The sequence below is a fragment of the Oreochromis niloticus genome, linkage group LG5 (genome assembly GCF_001858045.2).
Source record: "Oreochromis niloticus isolate F11D_XX linkage group LG5, O_niloticus_UMD_NMBU, whole genome shotgun sequence".
Taxonomy (NCBI): domain Eukaryota; kingdom Metazoa; phylum Chordata; class Actinopteri; order Cichliformes; family Cichlidae; genus Oreochromis; species Oreochromis niloticus.
The window spans coordinates 22,780,848-22,798,273 of record NC_031970.2 but is presented as its reverse complement, the minus strand read 5'-3'; the positions used below and the strand labels follow the sequence as shown (position 1 = coordinate 22,798,273).

Below are 17,426 nucleotides of genomic sequence, written 5' to 3'. Positions count from 1 at the left end.
CTGTTTTAGAGTGCACATAAAGGATTCACTCAGTCTTGCCCCCACATCACATCTTAACATGCTTCAGCCGTCATATAAAGGAAATTCATCTTCACAGTGGATGTCTGCAAGTTTGAGTTTGTCAACTACAGTTACATCTAATAAATCAGGCCAAAAGGTAGTCAGAACCACACACAGGTCCCATACCACATAAAATACCACATAAAGCCTTATAGATTATTTATGAATAAAATACTTCATGTTTATTAACAGTTGTAAGTTACAGATGAGTAACAAATTGAAAGAAACACCTGGATTTAGATATATCAGATTAGTATAGCCCTAAAAGTTACAGTGATCCCATCTGTTGATTCTTTCATGCTGTGATATATTGTTTGCAGTTTGGATACACTGCCCTCTATACAAGAAAAGGTCACCACAAATGAGTTTAGATGAGCAGCGGCCTCCTGTTCTGATGCCAAAACACCAAATGAAGGAATTTCTTTTGAAAAAATGGCACTCATTTAAGAAACTTAAGCAATCCATACCATAGACTTTCTACAGGCTAATGTTGGTCTGACACATTACGCACTATGTTCACTTCTGCTTTAATCGGCAACCCATTAAGTCTGTAGTCTGCATTAGAATGAGAAACAGACAGCACAAAGTGATTGCACAGACAACAGACTGTGGATTAAGTGATATAAATAAATTTTCAAATTGATGTTGATGTCCTGACACAACCCTGAGAACAGACAGCAGTCTGTGAAAATAAGGACTTACACAACCCCAGTCCCATTTTCGTTCAGTCTCACAGACATTCCTTTGTCCTTCAGTTCCTTAACAAACTATGACTTACACGACCCTTGAACTCAACTTTAAGAAAAAGCAGGAGTTCATTTCAACCCGCCTACCTGCTTGGATAAAGTTATACATTTCATCAAGTGTTTAGTAATTAACCAGGACCAAAAGTTAAAGAAGTGATAAGACAGAGCAAGCAGAGTTATAGCACAGCTATCAAGTGACTGTGACCCCACTCGCTTGATATGAAAATGGGACAAGAACTGGTAGAGCAGAGTGTGTTCAGCTTTATAGTGTCATAAATTGACAGTCAACCATAATTTTATTCCTACTGGTGGCGAAGCCTTATCTGACCAGTCTGTTATGTACGGTTCAAGGAGGGTTGCATAACATACTGTGATGTCATAAAAAATTATGACATGTGTGTGGTTTATCCACAGCAGTTTGAGTTCTTTTATAAAAAACATATGCGCGTGTTGAGACTATCTTATTTGTACTTATTTTGTGCTTTTGAATGTGGTAAAACACTTTGCTTCCTCAGCATTTACCATTTTCTAAATTGCCTTTGGACATTTCTTAAGTTCTCAGCACTAAAGATGCATTTCCCAAAATAGCTCATAGTACATGCAACAGTTAACTTGCAAAAGGCTGTAACAGTTTTTGTCAGTTGCTTTGGCTCATGTTAATTTTGAAGTTTCCAACATTGAAAATGCATATGTCAAGATAAAGGTTGGTTTTCTTTTGTCAATCAATGAGTTATTCTCACCAAATTGACAAGTTGCGTTGAGCCTATATAAAGCAGGGTATTGAAAATGTTTCAGTGCTTTGTCATAATGACTAGCAGTTTTCATTTACTTTGAATGCATGCTGTATCTGACTATTCTTTTATGTGAAGTATAGTTGACTGCTATTGTGTCTAAAAGTGAATTTTCCAGAAAAGCTTATTTCAGTATCACATGTGTAACTTGGACAAAACAATTTTATTTTCCCTTCAATGTTCATACAACACAGTACAATACAGTAAACACAGGAAACTGAAGAATTTCACAGCACTGTACAAATCACTATCAATAAACAAAAAGTACTTTGGAAACAAAGTATAATCTGCTAAACAGTGTTTGCACAGTGATCAAGGGGGTCCTGCTCTTGTGCCCTGTGGATTTTTTAAGAGATGATGGGGGTTTTATTCTGCACGGCTTTACTGGCAATCCACACTGTTCCACTCACAAGCAAGTAAAGTCGCATATGTACGTACATGCTTGTGTATAATTTGGAGTGCCATGATATGCACATGTGATACAAGACATGAACATGTGTATATTTGCTTTCAGTTGAAAGACAGTTTCATTACTACCGTCAGTATGCGACTGGTCTCATGCTTTCATACATGTATGAAACAAAGTTTGAATTAATTTGATTGAAAACATTAATGAAATGTTTGAGAGTATTAAGATGAGTGAAAGATATGTAGTTCTGACTGATAAAAACAATACAAACTGTTTTGATGAGTATTGCGATTGAGATGAGAAATGGATCAGCACAATAAAAAAAACTTCAACAGTGAAGTAACAATAGCAGCAATAGCAGTATGTACAAACAGACAAAGGCTATTGTGGGTGTGGAGATATGTTCCTGATGTGAGAACTGCATCAAAGTGATTGGGTTAAACTGTAACAACTGCAGGCCACTATCTATGTTGTATGTTTTAGCAAATTCTTTAAAAATTTATCAGTGAACAATTAAAAGATTTTTTAGACAAAAATTCTATTCAACTATTAACATGAAAATTTACCCTGTTAATGAGATGGATTAAAAAACTGCTGTGTCATTCTTTTTCCTAATTTGTAAAAGGTGTCTGACACAGTTGACATCACCACTTTGCTTAACAGACTTCACAATATTGGCCAGAACAGCGTGTTTACTTTGCTGGGTCTTCATCCTCTTTCCCCCCCTGTAGACAAAGGAGTTGCTCAGGGCTCTATATTAGAACCACTGACTGTCTCTCTATATGCAGATATATCAAACACTGCGACGCAGTTATTTGTTGTGCGTCACTAATACAAACCCTCGAATTTCTGCAGCCTGTCTTTGATGTTGATCAGTCCCATTTAACTCAGCTTGAGTTTGTGTTAAATGCAGGCAATTGCAAATTCATGTTATTTTCAAATGGCAAAGCCATCGAAACTTCCTCTAATCAAAACCAATCAAAGGGCTGAACTGATATGGTCACAACATAGACAGCAAGTACTTTGGTATCTTTATAGATTAGAATTTGTTACTTAAAATTCACATTAAAAAGCTCAAAGATATATTAGGTTTCTCTATTAGGAGTAAATCTGATACCTTTGCTTTATATGAATGCACCTGATCTTTACCTAAGGTGGTTAGTTATGGTATTTCATTGTGCTTTACACAATGAAATGCATAAGCTTTATAGTTCTTATGTATTGCTTGCTATGGAGATTCTGTACCTCTGTACATTACTGTCAGGTCTCTCTAGAAAAAGAGGTTTTAAACACCATCTTTTTAATATATATTTATAACTTGAATAATCTGCAAGGAAAAATCTCTGTAATAGGTACTGGCAGTATACTATGCTATACACATTTTATATATGCATTTTTTTCCATCTTCAACTTAAATCTTGAATTCTTCTTGTAGTATAATGTTGCACTTCTACCCTAAGGCTTTGTAGAACACTGAAATAATACAAGGTACACTGGAGGTATGCAAACAGTAATTTCACTCATGCTATTCATATCTCTGCTGGGCTTTACCGCTGATAAATTAGCAGTGAAAGGTAAAGAAATCTTTGTTCTCCAAGCCATATTTCATCTTAAGGCTTTCAAGTTTCATACATTAATCATTTTGTAAAATAGCACCTGGGGCAAAGAAACCTTTCTCTGTCCACTGTTTGAAGATACCATCCTGCTTTTCTGCTTATTTCTGTGCTTTTTTGAGATGGTACACTATTCTCTGTTGTTGCTGGAGGGAGGAGTAGAGTGCATGTGCCATATAGCATTCAAATCCAGTTTTGGTAGTTTGTTTTGCTGAGAAGCAACTTCTTTTGTGAAGAATAAGAGAGTGTTTGCAACAAAATGCCTTTCAAAGGCATTCAAGCACACAGAGCTGGACTGACACGCAATCAGATAAGAACATTTATAACGCTTGAACAGTAAAGGCTGTAATAGCGCATATAGGGTTGTCACATATGCACTACAGTTTTCCTTGCACCAAAGAAACACAAACACTTATGTGTTTATCTTCACGTATGCAAAGGGAGCTGCATTCATGCAATATTAGAGTATGATTAATAACACAATATCTTACATAATAACAAGTGCTTTCTGTTGGTATAATGCTTCTAATTTGCATTTTTCCATGTCATGCTCCATGTCATGTCATCACAGCAAAACAGTTTGACTCATCCCCAAAATGCAAAAAGTTAAAAATATAGCAAATCAAAGTATCCACTCTGAGTTCTTTGCTGATTACATATGCTTTTTCAGCTTCATCACAAAACCCATAACAGCAACCAGCAGTATATTCCACTGAGGAGAAAAACATTAATCTAAATCTGTTTTGCAGCAGGCAGCACATGAGCAGCGGATGTGAAGTTATTTTTAGATCTGAAACGAGGAAATTATAATCTCTTTCCTCTCTTGCCTCTTACTATCATCGCCCCTAAACTGGCTGCATCTCTGTTTACCTTCCTGAGATGATGTTCACTGTACCAAATCCCCTAATATGGTAGGCAACGGCAAAAGATTAGAAGTCAACTGATATAACAAATATCAAAACAATATATTGTTGATAAGAAATCCATCCATCCATCCATCCATCCATCCATCCATCCATCCATCTTCTGCTACTTGTCTTCTGGGGTAGAAGTCCAGTTAGAGATGCTCAGACCTCTCTCTTCCACCTCTTAGAACCTTTCTAGTGGGACACCAAGCTGTTGCCAAGCCAGCCGAATGACAGAATCTTCCCAGTGTGTCCTGGATCTTCCCTGAGATCTCCTCCAGGTAGGATATGCCAAATCCCCTCACCTTAAAGAAACCCAAAAAGTGCCGCTGTCAGATGCCCAAACTACCTCAACTGGTTTCTTTCAATATGGAGCAGTATGAGCCCCTCACGACCATACTCCTTACGCTACTTCTAAGGCTCAGCCCAAACATCCTACTGAGGAAGGCCAATTCTGCTGCTGGCATTCATGATCTCATTCATTCAGTCATTGCGTAAAGCCTGTGGTAAACTGACAGCTTCACTTTTATGCTTGACTCTCTCTTTACCACAACAGGCAGCTTCCGTTGACACCACTCCAATTTGTTTGTCAGTCTCTTTCTCTACTCTCCCCCCACTCTTGAACAAGACCCCAAATAATGAAGCTTCTCCACTTGGGACAGAAATTCCTCTCTAATTTGGAGTGGGCACCCTTTTCCAGCTGATCTGGGATTAATACATTATGTTAAATTGTCTGCACCATAGGTATGCTATGACCACAAACCTGTCTCAAAACCACAACTAATGCCAAAACCTGACATGCACCTCCCTGGAAATGTAACTATACAGCACGTCTATGCAACCCTCAATCACTCCTAGCCATTTCTGGCTATTTCTTCCACTGCTGCCATTTTTCTAGTGAATGGATCATTTAGAAGAGAGAAACTTCACTGCTTACTAGTGTTTTGGCCATGAAATTGCAGAGCACTACAGTTGCACCATGCACAAATATACATGTACTGATAGCTGCTCATGGATGCTACATCATTAGCTCAACTTAAATTCATTATGGACTCAGGTTTAGTGGTAACAACTTCAAACTCAGCTAAAAACTGCAAGTTGGAGGCCACTGCTTGATGAAGCCTAAAGAACCACATCTTCTGCAAAAAGCAGAGAGGTGATCCTGAGGCCTCCAAGGTCAGACACTGTCACACCCCTTGGTTGCATCTAGAATTTCTGTCCATAAAGGTTATGAACAGAATTTTAACTACAACTAAAGAAGGGAGAGGAATGTTGAACACAAATTGGGAGAATGTGGGTCAAATGGAGGCTTTGAGTCCAACCAGTTGTAAATGAAGCTAAGCTTGATGATTGGTTGTGGCATCAGATCATTTGCATGACTGGCTTTCTGTTTCATTTCTCTTTTAACTTGAACTGCTTCCTCTCAGCATGTATTTCTGTTCCTCATTTCTGGTCACAGGCTTCTCGCAACCTTAATTCTAATTTAAAGAGACATCTTATTTCACACACGCAAACGCAAGAACGGAAAACCTGTTCACCATATTTACTTTTCCAACATGGAAAAGTAAATAAGAAATCCTAATAGATTAAACCACCTTTTCGTGTTAACTTACTCCACCCATTTCACATCAGGTTGTTGCAAGGTTAAAAGCAGTACCTGCTATACGTCTATACAAAGTTATTGTTCTGTCACATTTCATTCCACCCTTCCAGCAGTTGTGTCGAAATTCTAGGCATACTTTCCACACTCTTTTCCAACACTAGAAAGCTGATTAGGCAGACTACAAAGCTGCCAGCTTTAACAGGCAACACATTTCACTGTGGAGTTTAGGGTACATACAGTATGTTAGAAAATACTAATCTGAGCTGCTGGCTAACACCTTCTCATTCTTCCTGCTTATCACTATGGGACTGTTATTGAATAGAAGTTTGTAATCTGAGCTTTGTGCAGATCAGTCACCAATGTCACCGCCAAAGAGCAACTGCGCCAAAAACCTCAACTAAACTGCTTAATAATGAACTCTGTGCCGACAGTGACGCATGCAGCGTAAGCAATCTTTGTGTTTATGCCGTCCCAAGCAAACTTGCGAAAGCAAAGGAAAAACCCAAAGCCAGTTCTCTGGGAAGCTTTCTGTGTCAGGGTGGCCAATTAATTTTCCCAAGAAGCTAGATGAGAATTTAGCATTGTTGTTGAGGGCTGCACCAATAAGCTGAACTCAATTTTGCTTTATTTATTGCCACTTTGAAAAATTCCCTGCCCACCCACACAGATTAATTCTATCTAAACAGTGTGAGTGAAAGGGTGTCTGATATTTTCATACTTGCGCTATAGTAATGGGTTTTATGCTGAAACCTTTATCAGAATGAGGATGAGGTTCATCACTCACATCACATCACGATTAAGGCATGAGTGGTTTAATCTTTCCCTATATTCAAGCTTAACAACTAAATTGAGCTTTCATAAAATCCCAGACTTCTTCAGAGAAAAAACATTTGTCTCTGTGTGGTCAAAAAGCATTCCTGTGCCCATGATTTCACACGTCTAGTGAAATCTCTTAGGAAAAAATGATCCTTTGAAGTTCAACTTGCGCACAAAAACTGTTTGTCATTAGTCAACACGGTCTCAACTCAAAAGAATTGCTTGCTTTGTGAAGGTTAATGTTTTTATGCTACATTAACACTTCCCTTTATTTAGTTACTTTTACACTTTCAAGTATGAAAACATGTTTTTTCTTTGAAACGATGACTCTTCTTTTTGTACTATACAGCATTAAGGAGAGATGTTACTTTCATAAAAGAAAGCATTGTTTGTACCTGCCTAACATGAACAATGGATGATGGATGAAAAAACTCATAGTATCAGGTGCAAAAAAAAAAAAAAGACTCATGTTTTCCACACCATTGATTCCTTATGTTACAATTACAGGGCAGGTCTAGTTTCAGCATTGTGATATTTGATCTTTTCCCCATTCTAGCAGTTCCAGTTTAGCAAATGACTCTTACTGATAATAATGAATCACCTCTTCCTCAATCTTTGACAGCCATCAGCCTTAGGTGTATTGAAGTGCAGCTTCAAGTTTGATTCATTCACACTGGAACATTAATTAAGTGCACTATGAAAACATCTAATACCTCACAGATGACCTCACTTGTGATCTAAATATGATGTCTCCAGTTCAAATGCAGATGATAGTCAACACAGGCTATTTAATTTCAGGCTGTTTTTTTTTTTTTTTTTTTTTTTTTTTTAAATATAGCACCACATTACAATAGTTACTTCAAGATGACCGAGAAGTAATACACATAAAACCCAGCAATCAGATGACCCTTACCACCCCATGAGAAAGCCCTTGGCAACAGTGAGAAGGAAAAAAGTCCCTTTTAACAGGAAGAAACCTCAGGCAGAACCAGACTCATGGAGAGGCAGCCATCTGCTTATCAGGGGAGGGACACAGAACATAAGACAAACTCCACGAGAGAAAGCCAGAGTTTAATAATAACTAGTGATCAAATTCACAGCAGTGTATAAACACAAAGGAGGTGACTGAAGAAAACCTTATTGTATCGTGGGAAGTCACCAGCAGCCAAGGCCTATTGCAGCGTAACTAAGGAATTGTTCAGGGTCACCTGATCCAGCTCTAACCACATCCTTTATCGAGAAGGAAATATTTAATCTTGAAAGTGGCAGAGGGTGTCTGTGTTCCCAAATCCAAACTGGGAACTGGAAGTACTACTATTAGTCAAAAGTACAGTTTTTGGTACTCATTAGGATCCTCACAATCCATTTCATAACCCATAGTTTCTGAACTTCAAACCCCGAACATACTATAGACAAAAACCACAGACAATGAATTTTATCTCAATTAATGCCTTTATTTTCAAGACACTGTTAACACATAGTTATACAAGAGAGCTCTTCCAATAACAAAAGAAATCCAAGTCTGTATAAGGAGGACGTAACATTTAAAGTGGTAATATGGAATGTACTTGTTTACATTTTTAACAATCGTTTGAAATAAATAGTCTATAGTCTTTTTAGTGTTTTATCAATATATTCTCTTTGTCAAGTCAAATTTTCAGGAATGAAAAAGATGAAAAAGATAATGACCAGAAAAAAGAATAATATTCCCTTTCCAAAAAGTCTTTTGTTTATAGGCAATAAGTACAGGGGAACAACTGTTGAAAAAGGCAGATCCCTTCTTATTGAACTAAATAATATTCTTCCACCAAAAAGTGTAAATCCAAGTGCTTACTTGAACACACAAACCATATAAGGGTCTTAATAGACACAAAATGTCCTTATTTGATGCTAGCTTCTCATTTGCTACAAGGCTGCTGACCCAGCCAGCCAAGGTCAGCTTGTTCAGTCAGCTTCCCCATGATTGTGTTGTGCTGTTGGGGACCAGCAGTCAAAGCGACATCCCAAGGAAAAAAAAAGTATCACAGGTAAAGCACCACGACAGGTTCCTAGTTACCTACAGCTTCAATGTTCTCTGCCTCAGGCTTTCTCTCTCAGAGAGAACTTAACAATAAAGAACTGTATCTGTACCAGGGGGCGAGAGGAGGGAAGAGAGCCCTAGGATGCTACAGGAGTCTCTGTTGAGGGACCTCTCTCATACTACACTTCTCTGATCATGTCTTACAAAAAAAGGAGCAGTCTCTGAAAAGTGCAAAAAGGGCACAGGCAGCCCAATCCTCTGGCAGGTGAGTGAGACCACAGGTACCACCATTGAAACTGTCCCCTCACGCAGAGGCGTCCAACGTTCCCACCAAGCAGACCCCTACATAGGCATAGGGATAATGCATCTTGGGGTAGCAGGGTTTCAGCTCAGTGAGCTCATCCCACGCTTAAAATTTAGACCATGCTGACTAAAGTCCAGCCTCAGTCTGCACTGTGATCCTCGAGCTCGGAGATGATTGTGATCAGGTTCTGGAGGCCGAAGATGAACCCACTGTCCTGGCCTTCGTGCACTACGCTGTCTTCTCCATAGTGGCGACAGGTGGTGTGAGCAAAGTCAATCATGCGTACATCCACCACGGGGCTACTAGCCTCTCCTGCGCTGTGGGATGAGCGACTACTGCCACTGTTGCTGCTCCCTCCTGACACACCTGCGCCGACACCCACAGAGGAGGAGCGAGGGAAACCAAAGGCTCCTTCTTCCTCCTCCTCATCAGATGGCTCATCCTCATCACCTTCCTCGCCACCTCTATGTCTAGGTCTAGTGGGAGCCCTGGGAGGGTCGCCATCGTAGATGATGAGCAGGGAGCTAGAGTAGAAGCGGTAAGACTCGCAGGCCTCGAGGGCAGCTTGCATTTCGCGAAGTCTGCGCAACACTGGAGACAGCAGCTCATGACGCAAGCGATGCCCATTGTGGAAAAACTGGTAGAGAGCCTCCTTGAAGCCTGCAAGGGTCAGCTTTCGCCCATGGTATTTATTCATGAACATCAGCTGGCCTGGCTCTGACTGGTACACCTGCAAAGGTCACACAGCAACATAAGCACTACAGCGGCACATAAACAAGTAAATACAAAAGAACACACATGTATATATTGTTTCATTTACAAATATACTTTACCTGCATGCCACAAAGTCGCACCCCAATAGATGCAGATGTGCTCTGTTGACACTTTCGAATCTGATTGGCTTTCTTTTCCTCTGATGCATCATCTCCATGTTGACGAGTTCCCATCTTCAAGTCTAAGACACACGGTACTCTATAGCGCCATGTAAGGTTTTCTAAAAGGATAAATTCTGTAAAGGGAGAGTCAAGGATCACATGGCAAAAAAAGGGAACACTTCAACCACTTCAGTAGACACTGAGAATTCTCATATCTCCAAGCATGTGGTAAAAGGATACTGTATTGGTTACGGTGCTTTGCATTCTCCTTCATCCTCTGTAAGTGCTGCTGGTGACATTTGAGACTCCAGGGGTTGTGTTTGATCTGTGACACCACATTGCCTTCTTCCAGGCTAAAGTAAAGTACCTCTGCCTGCTGTTGCTGTTGCATCTCATCACGATTATAACTGCAGAGGAGAGAACAAAGAAAGACATCAGCTACAGTGCTACAGAGCTTCATAACAATACATGTCTTCAACATGACTCTTATTTCCGTGAAACAGTGAAGGTGCTCTCTTACCTCATAATTTTGTCTTCTTTACGACTGTGTCTACTTCTGTCTTTGCTATAGTTGTCATTCTCAGGGCCCAATGGGGATTGCTTTTTGTTGCTCCACTTCACCATCTTGCTCTTGGGCTCACAGTCTGTTGAGGGGTCTTTGTTTTCCAGATCCCCTGATTCGCTGTGGAGGGGGTAGGCGATGAGGCACAAATTCCCTTCCTCATCCTCTTCAAAACTGACTGAAACTACACCTGAGAGCGTGTGTGAGAGAGAGAGAGAAATAGGAGAGGTTTTATTTTCACATTTGTTACATTTACATATTCTCACAATGTGAAAACACAATTGCAAAAGGAAAACTGTATGATCCACAATGAGTAAGAGATAGAAAATCTAACTGTAGTAGTTAAAGCAGTCCTCTATGATAGAGTTTTAAAGTGTCAAATCACAATGATTCAGACACACAGATAAGAACATAGATTTTGATATTAAGCAGCAAGTATATCTAACTAGTTCATATTTCACACCCTTAAATAGAACAATAGAGCTACTGCTTTAAAACGCATTACCACAATATGCTCTGAGGGCTTCCGTTGGTAATAATTAACACAATTTGATAAACTCATGGACTAATGGATGATTCTGGAAGGCCTTCAGCGGGAAAAAAGAAACCCAGTGTACTTTGATGCCAATGCTAATTTCTGACATGACCCACAAAAACGCACCGGGGGTCGCACCCCCCCAAAATAATACTCCCTACAAGGACATGCATATTGCAGGCAGAGTGGGGGAGGTGTTGCACTGAGAATAAACATCACAGCTGCAATGGCCGAAACAGATCAACCACAGACAGGAAGGAGGGAAGGGATGTGGTCGAAACAGCTCAAGAGGAACTGTTTTAGATCTGGATGTAACATCCAAGTTACAAGGCACAAAACATGATACCAAAACCATCCAGCAATATTAGTCATTACAAATCAGCCACTGAATTAGAAAATGAAATGACAGTTTATTACAGTGACCAAAAGAAGATTTGGATGTTAAATGGCAGGCAAATGTTCCATCCTTCTATGCATGCGGAGGCTTGGCTTATGTCATGCGCACTGACATCATCAGCCTGCAGGAAGCCCCGCCTCTGAAGGAATGTGTGGCTCAGCACTGCACTGTCATTACACCACTGCAGCCAGCATAGGAACTTATGAGTCACTCCGAGTTTCTTTCAATAAAAGGGCTCATAAATTTGTGATAAACGTATATCAAGTGAGATTATTGCATCCCAGTTGCGCAAATCGATTATTAGAGTACAAGAGTAGGGCTAAAGTGACTTATACATCATTATCACTATCAATATCATTTTATTAGGTGTAAATGTTCCTGTCCATTTTTTTTTCAGGTCACTACCTTGACATTAAATTGCAATATAGTATCCTCTACACAACATAAATTATCCCCAACTTGTAAATTTAATCTACATCTGCTCAAAAGTCTTAATGTTCCTAATCCAGTATTCCACTGCGAGGTGTCCTTAAATCATCAGATACTGCTGAGACACAATTATCTCCAAACGCGGATAAGGAACCTTACATTCCTTTAGAAGAACACAGCTCTTTATGAGTCTCTCATAATAATGTGAGCTGTAAGACTGGAACATGCTCGTGGGGTTGAGCACTTGAAGGCCCCAGACGTCTACTATACTATCAGCTCCTCACATCCCATTCCTTAGCAAGGACCTTTTTATAGCCCCATGCTGCATGACCGTGGATTGAGTTACCACACATCACGTCAAAAGATCTCTGCCTGAAGATCTCCGTATCAGCATGTACTAGGTGTAATTGTCTGTAGGGGAAACTGTGAGAGACTGCGGACCTGAATGCAACCAGGGAACATAACATTCCAGCTTCAGGTCTGTGTGTGGGTGAAAATTAGTCTTTATGCGTGCGTTCCCTGAAACCAGACCTCGAAATCTCCTCAAATGACTTGTAAATTATTACTCTGGTGATCTGCCGCAGTTATTTTAGATTTGCCGTGGCCCTCTAATACGCATCTTGAAACTATAGCTGCCTTAAAAGCGTCACACAGTCAAAGAACTCTGGATACTCTTGCTACTCATCCTCTTGGCAGGAAGTCAAGCCATTAGGTTTGACGCTACTTGAAACCCTGCCTTGCACATGAGAGATATGTCCAGAAAACGGGTAGCTGTGCCTGCCAAAAGCTCCAACATGACTGACAATGTAACGTAAGTCATTTTGAAGCCAATGCATTCAGCTTATAAATATTCAACATACATTCTGTAGTGTTGTTGTGTACAGCATGCACTTTAAGGTATTGCAACGGCAAATAAGCGCAAAAATGGACGTAACAGATGTTTTTTGCAATGAAATATTAAAAGCACCCACGAGAACCCCGTATAACGCATGCACAGAGGTGACAAAAGGAAAACATGCATGCTGCTCTAGCGGGCAGCTCAGTAGTTCATATTTGGGATGCACAAACTCACCTTTATATTGAGGGGTGAACTTCCTCATCTCTGGTGGGAGACTCTTATAGAACTGGTGCTCTCGGGGGATGAGGGGTTTGCAAATTGTCTGTTCCCCAAACCGTAGCACACAAGAGTGGCCTCCCACCTGGTGCACGAACGGCTCAAGCATCACCCCTTTCCCGGGATAAGGAGTCCCTTCCGCCTGCATGAGGGCTTCCAGAGCGGGACTCATCCTCACCCCGCATCGGACAGCTGAGCTGGGGGGGCCCACGTCGTACGGGAGGCAAGAGGCTCGGCCGCTCGTTTGGCTCCCTATCCTCAGGCTGTTTCCTGCTCGCTCACAGGGGGCGCTGGTGCTCTCCCACTTGACCGAAGCAGTGAAAAACAAAGGGCTGAACAGGAAGGACGGCGGTAGCGACGAAATTGCGTATTCCGATTAGCTTCCTTTCCCGGAGAACAAATAATGAGGCTCGCCGACTAAGCGGTATGTTGTACGTTGTGCTTGAACACTTAGTAAAAAAAAAAATATATATATTATAGAGCTCCTACAAGCTGCCTGAAAAAATTCAAGCAGCGTAGGCGACGACTTCACTCGTCGCCTCCTGTTACCGAAACTGACAGCTGAGCTAATCCGCCTGTTAGAAAAGAGCAGAAGCAGTGAGCAAGCCCCACCTCTCTTCCAGAATCACCCAATCAGAAACACGCAGCTGTCGCTGGGAGGAGACGAGGTACCTAGGAGAGGATCAAGCAAACAAAGAGGAAGGAGAGAAAACATGGGGGAGGGTAGAACATGAAAAATGCTTGATACAAAACAAAACACTGGAGATTTTTTTTCTTTAATTTGCTATCCTTGAAGGTTTCATCGTTGTTTTTGCTTTAGAGATCGGCTACAGTTTTCAAGTGCTGTTATGTTAATTTGCACCAAACACAAGCAGTGAATTCAACACTAAACCAAGCAGGAAATCAAAATTGTTCTTACACTATACCTCTTTGATTCTTTTTTTTTTTTTTCCGTGGGAGACTTTTTCACATCTCATTGATCAGGGCAAAGGCGTGAAAGGTATATAAGTGGAATACACAACAAATGAGATGGGTATGAAATCTAGATGTTGCTTGTGTTATTGTCATAACACAAGGTGGCACAGGTGGCTTCACATAAAACAAGCTCCTATTTATCTTTTTTGGATGAAAATGGGAGCATTTGCCTTAAAGCAGGAGCTCAAGAAGTTAATAACTACTGCCTCATATGGAACAGATCATACAGATCACTTCCTTGTTTACAACTTTCAACTGCACATACCATCCATTAACATGCATGGGTCGTGTGAGGGCTGAAATGTGTGTTTGCCAAAACAACATTAAGTTCTTATAAATTACCTCAGAAGTACAGTGTTTAAGTTTATACTTAGATGAAAACTGGGCTGGCAACATGAGATCTAAGTTCAGACCGAAAATAGAGATGCACTGAAAGAAAGACACACCGGGCTGTATCAGGGGTGACTATGTTTCATCGGGTAATAATAACAAAATGGCAGACAATCCAGGAAGCCCAGTTTGCATAGCACATTTATCTGTCACTCTGCATCTCCCCAGTGTAAGTTCAGGGAAAGTTGTTTATCCAAATCACGTGCCAAAAAGCCTTTTGCCAGCTCTCTTGCAAAACCATTTCCTTCCCGACCCCATCTGTTGATTTTACAGAGATAATATCACACACATGAAAACAGCTCTCATGAACTCAACACCTGGGGTTTGTGTGGCACCCCAGCTGTCTCCAAGCAGTAAACTCAAGTGAATAATTGAGGAGGCACAACTTTTCTTTAAATGTACTTTGACAGTATCTGAGCCATTTATTTACTCTGAATACAAACAAATCATGTTACTGTTGATGCAGCTTTGACTATCTTGACAGTGTCTCGCCTGTATCTTAAAGAACAACATCCTTTTCAATAAAGTGTACATTCCTTTGGTAGATAATTGAATTCTTGTCCAAACAGACTCCAGATACAAGAAAGAAGAATGAAAGACCTCTGAAAGACACTTCTAGTCAAGCTAGCTAATATAACCCAAAAATCCCCTTCAATATCAAAGAGGTCAATGAAAAGCCCAAAAACTTTGCTTTGAGTGTCAGTTAGCCTAATAAGTTTGACTAGTGTACCAGGCCACATCAAAGTGCATGCACTAATCTCTGATGTTCCAGTTCTCTACTGGGATTACACACAACAGAAAAAGATCCCAGATCCATACAGGGAAGGATTTAAATGGTCAGCAGCACACAGAGAAGGCATCCACTTGTACTTAACATGGCAGAAGCAGTTTGTGTATGTCTGTGTATGTAGACTTGTCTGGCCATCTTACTAACTACTGTTTGAGTTTAAGGCAGGTTAAAGAGAAGTCAGCGATCTTTTTACTGATCCTTATTTTTCACACTGCTTTTTTAGGTTAAGATTACAATTGGGTGTATTTCAAGATAATGGTAAGAGTTAACAACTTAGCTGAGATGGGCAAGGTTGGACTAGAGGCTCGAGAATTCATTATGTCTACTCAAAAAATTTGGCCTTGGAAACAAATTTGGTTAATTCCACGATAATCTAATAGGACCATCCAAATAATGCAGACTTAATTATTTAATGTGTGTTTCAAACTGGTTAAGTTTGTAACATCACTTTAAAGTGTAAAATGTAGAGAAAATCAACTCTTGGCCTAAGAAACAACTCTCAGACTTAATGTGACAAACTGGCTAACAGCTTAAAATTCTTGAAAGCATTATTTATAAAAGAGGAAGAGACCACCTGGCTTGTTATTAGCTCTCAGCTCAGAGTTCAAAAGCTGGGATTCTATATGGCATGTAAGTGCAGCAGTATAATTTGATATACTGCTGCACTTACAGATGTCATATATACTGCACAGCCTTGCATTGCCCTTTAGAGCAAAACAGTGCCGAATCATACTCTACACACATTACAAAGGCACCAAAAGAGGCAGGGTGCAAAAATGGCTTATATTTTGAAGTTGCAGTGAAATCACATCAGAAAAAAAAACAAACAGTGCTACTAAACTTAAGTTTCTTTGACATTGTTGTTTGACACAATTTGTAAGTTCCAAATATTCATAACAGTTGTGATATTACAGCAGACCCAGTCTGAGGATACAACAAATCATGTGGGTATTTAAACAAAATGAGCTGTCAGCTTTCCAACGTAGTCTCCTTAGCCACAAATGATGGATCGGTGTTATATGAGCTTAGCGTGAATCCATGTCTCTGGAAAAGAGGTCTTGCCTGTGCCACAGGAGCCACAATCCAGCTGTGAATCAGAGCAGTGATTCAATTTCTAGAACCTCTCTTCATATATGCACGCCACATAATGCTCAAAACCGAGGAATCACTGCAAACTCTGTCCACCATAGATGCAGCAGAAAACTCACTGAACAAAGACATCAGTATCTTAACCAATAAAAAACAGAAATGGTCTGTTTTAATGCAACAACTTTAAAATTCAGTACTACTTATGAATGTATCAGTCTGATATTAGTGACGGGTTCTCAGTGCCATGGTAATACATGTTACATATAAACAGTCAAACAAATTAGTGGTTAGCACTGTTACCTCACAGCAAGAAAGTCCTGGATTCTTGCTGTTTGGATTTTGCATGTCCTCCCTGAAACTGCATGGGTTTGTGTACTCTTGCTTCCTCCCACACTCCAATGCATACGGTTAGGTTAATTGGTGGTTCTCAGTTCGCCATAGGTGTAGATGTGAAAGTCAGTGGTCGTCTGCTTCTCTGTCAGTGTTAGCTCTGCAACAGATCGGTGATTTGTCCAGGGTGCTTACTGCCTCTCACCCTATGACAGCTGAGATTGGGCTCAGCACGCCCGTGAAAACCAAAGAAAATGGGTTAATGGATGAATATGGATGGATGGATGGCTGGCTGGATGGGTGGATCGAGCCTAAATCAATATGTAATTGCTAAACGTTTAAGGCCAAGTACAGAAATAGTGGATTTTTCCAGAGCAATGCAACTTTCAAAGGTTCAGTGATAACCATAATCAGCTCAACTTACAACAGAGAATACACGTACAGCTGAAGGTAGCTACATCTAGAAAATGTGACCTATCTTGTTTTTCCATAGCAAGCTTAGGAAACACTATCTGTCTACAATTGTCTACAATAAACCCGGTTTGTTTAATAAATTATTCTATTGTATTTTTACTCAAACTGATACCAGTTATTTTTTTTAAACAGCACTGCCAGGTCACTGGACAGCTACAGCTCAATCATGCAAATGGGCCATTGTCAAAGTAATTTAACT

The 17,426-nt window shown here is 40.2% G+C and overlaps 1 protein-coding gene across 1 annotated transcript; it reads right to left on the bottom strand.

The window, feature by feature from the left end:
- Window positions 1-8,376: 8,376 nt before the first annotated feature.
- ip6k2b (inositol hexakisphosphate kinase 2b) lies at window positions 8,377-13,745 on the bottom strand. The gene is made up of 5 exons (XM_003441451.4): window positions 13,138-13,745; window positions 10,663-10,894; window positions 10,383-10,549; window positions 10,101-10,276; window positions 8,377-9,997 (listed from the first exon to the last, which is right to left on the bottom strand). Exons 1-5 carry the CDS (start codon window positions 13,349-13,351, stop codon window positions 9,407-9,409), a joined length of 1,380 nt encoding a protein of 459 aa, XP_003441499.1. The 5' UTR covers window positions 13,352-13,745; the 3' UTR covers window positions 8,377-9,406.
- Between the last annotated feature and the right edge of the window lie 3,681 nt (window positions 13,746-17,426).

What these genes read in the sequence shown, in the direction of transcription:
- ip6k2b (XM_003441451.4), bottom strand. Translation starts at nt 13,351, where the DNA reads ATGAGTCCCGCTCTGGAAGCCCTCATGCAGGCGGAAGGGACTCCTTAT. An exon ending in AAAGCACCGTAACCAATACA is followed by an intron (nt 10,277 to 10,382) that starts GTATCCTTTTAC and finishes CTCCCTTTACAG; the next exon opens with AATTTATCCTTTTAGAAAAC. An exon ending in TGCGACTTTGTGGCATGCAG is followed by an intron (nt 9,998 to 10,100) that starts GTAAAGTATATT and finishes TGACCTTTGCAG; the next exon opens with GTGTACCAGTCAGAGCCAGG.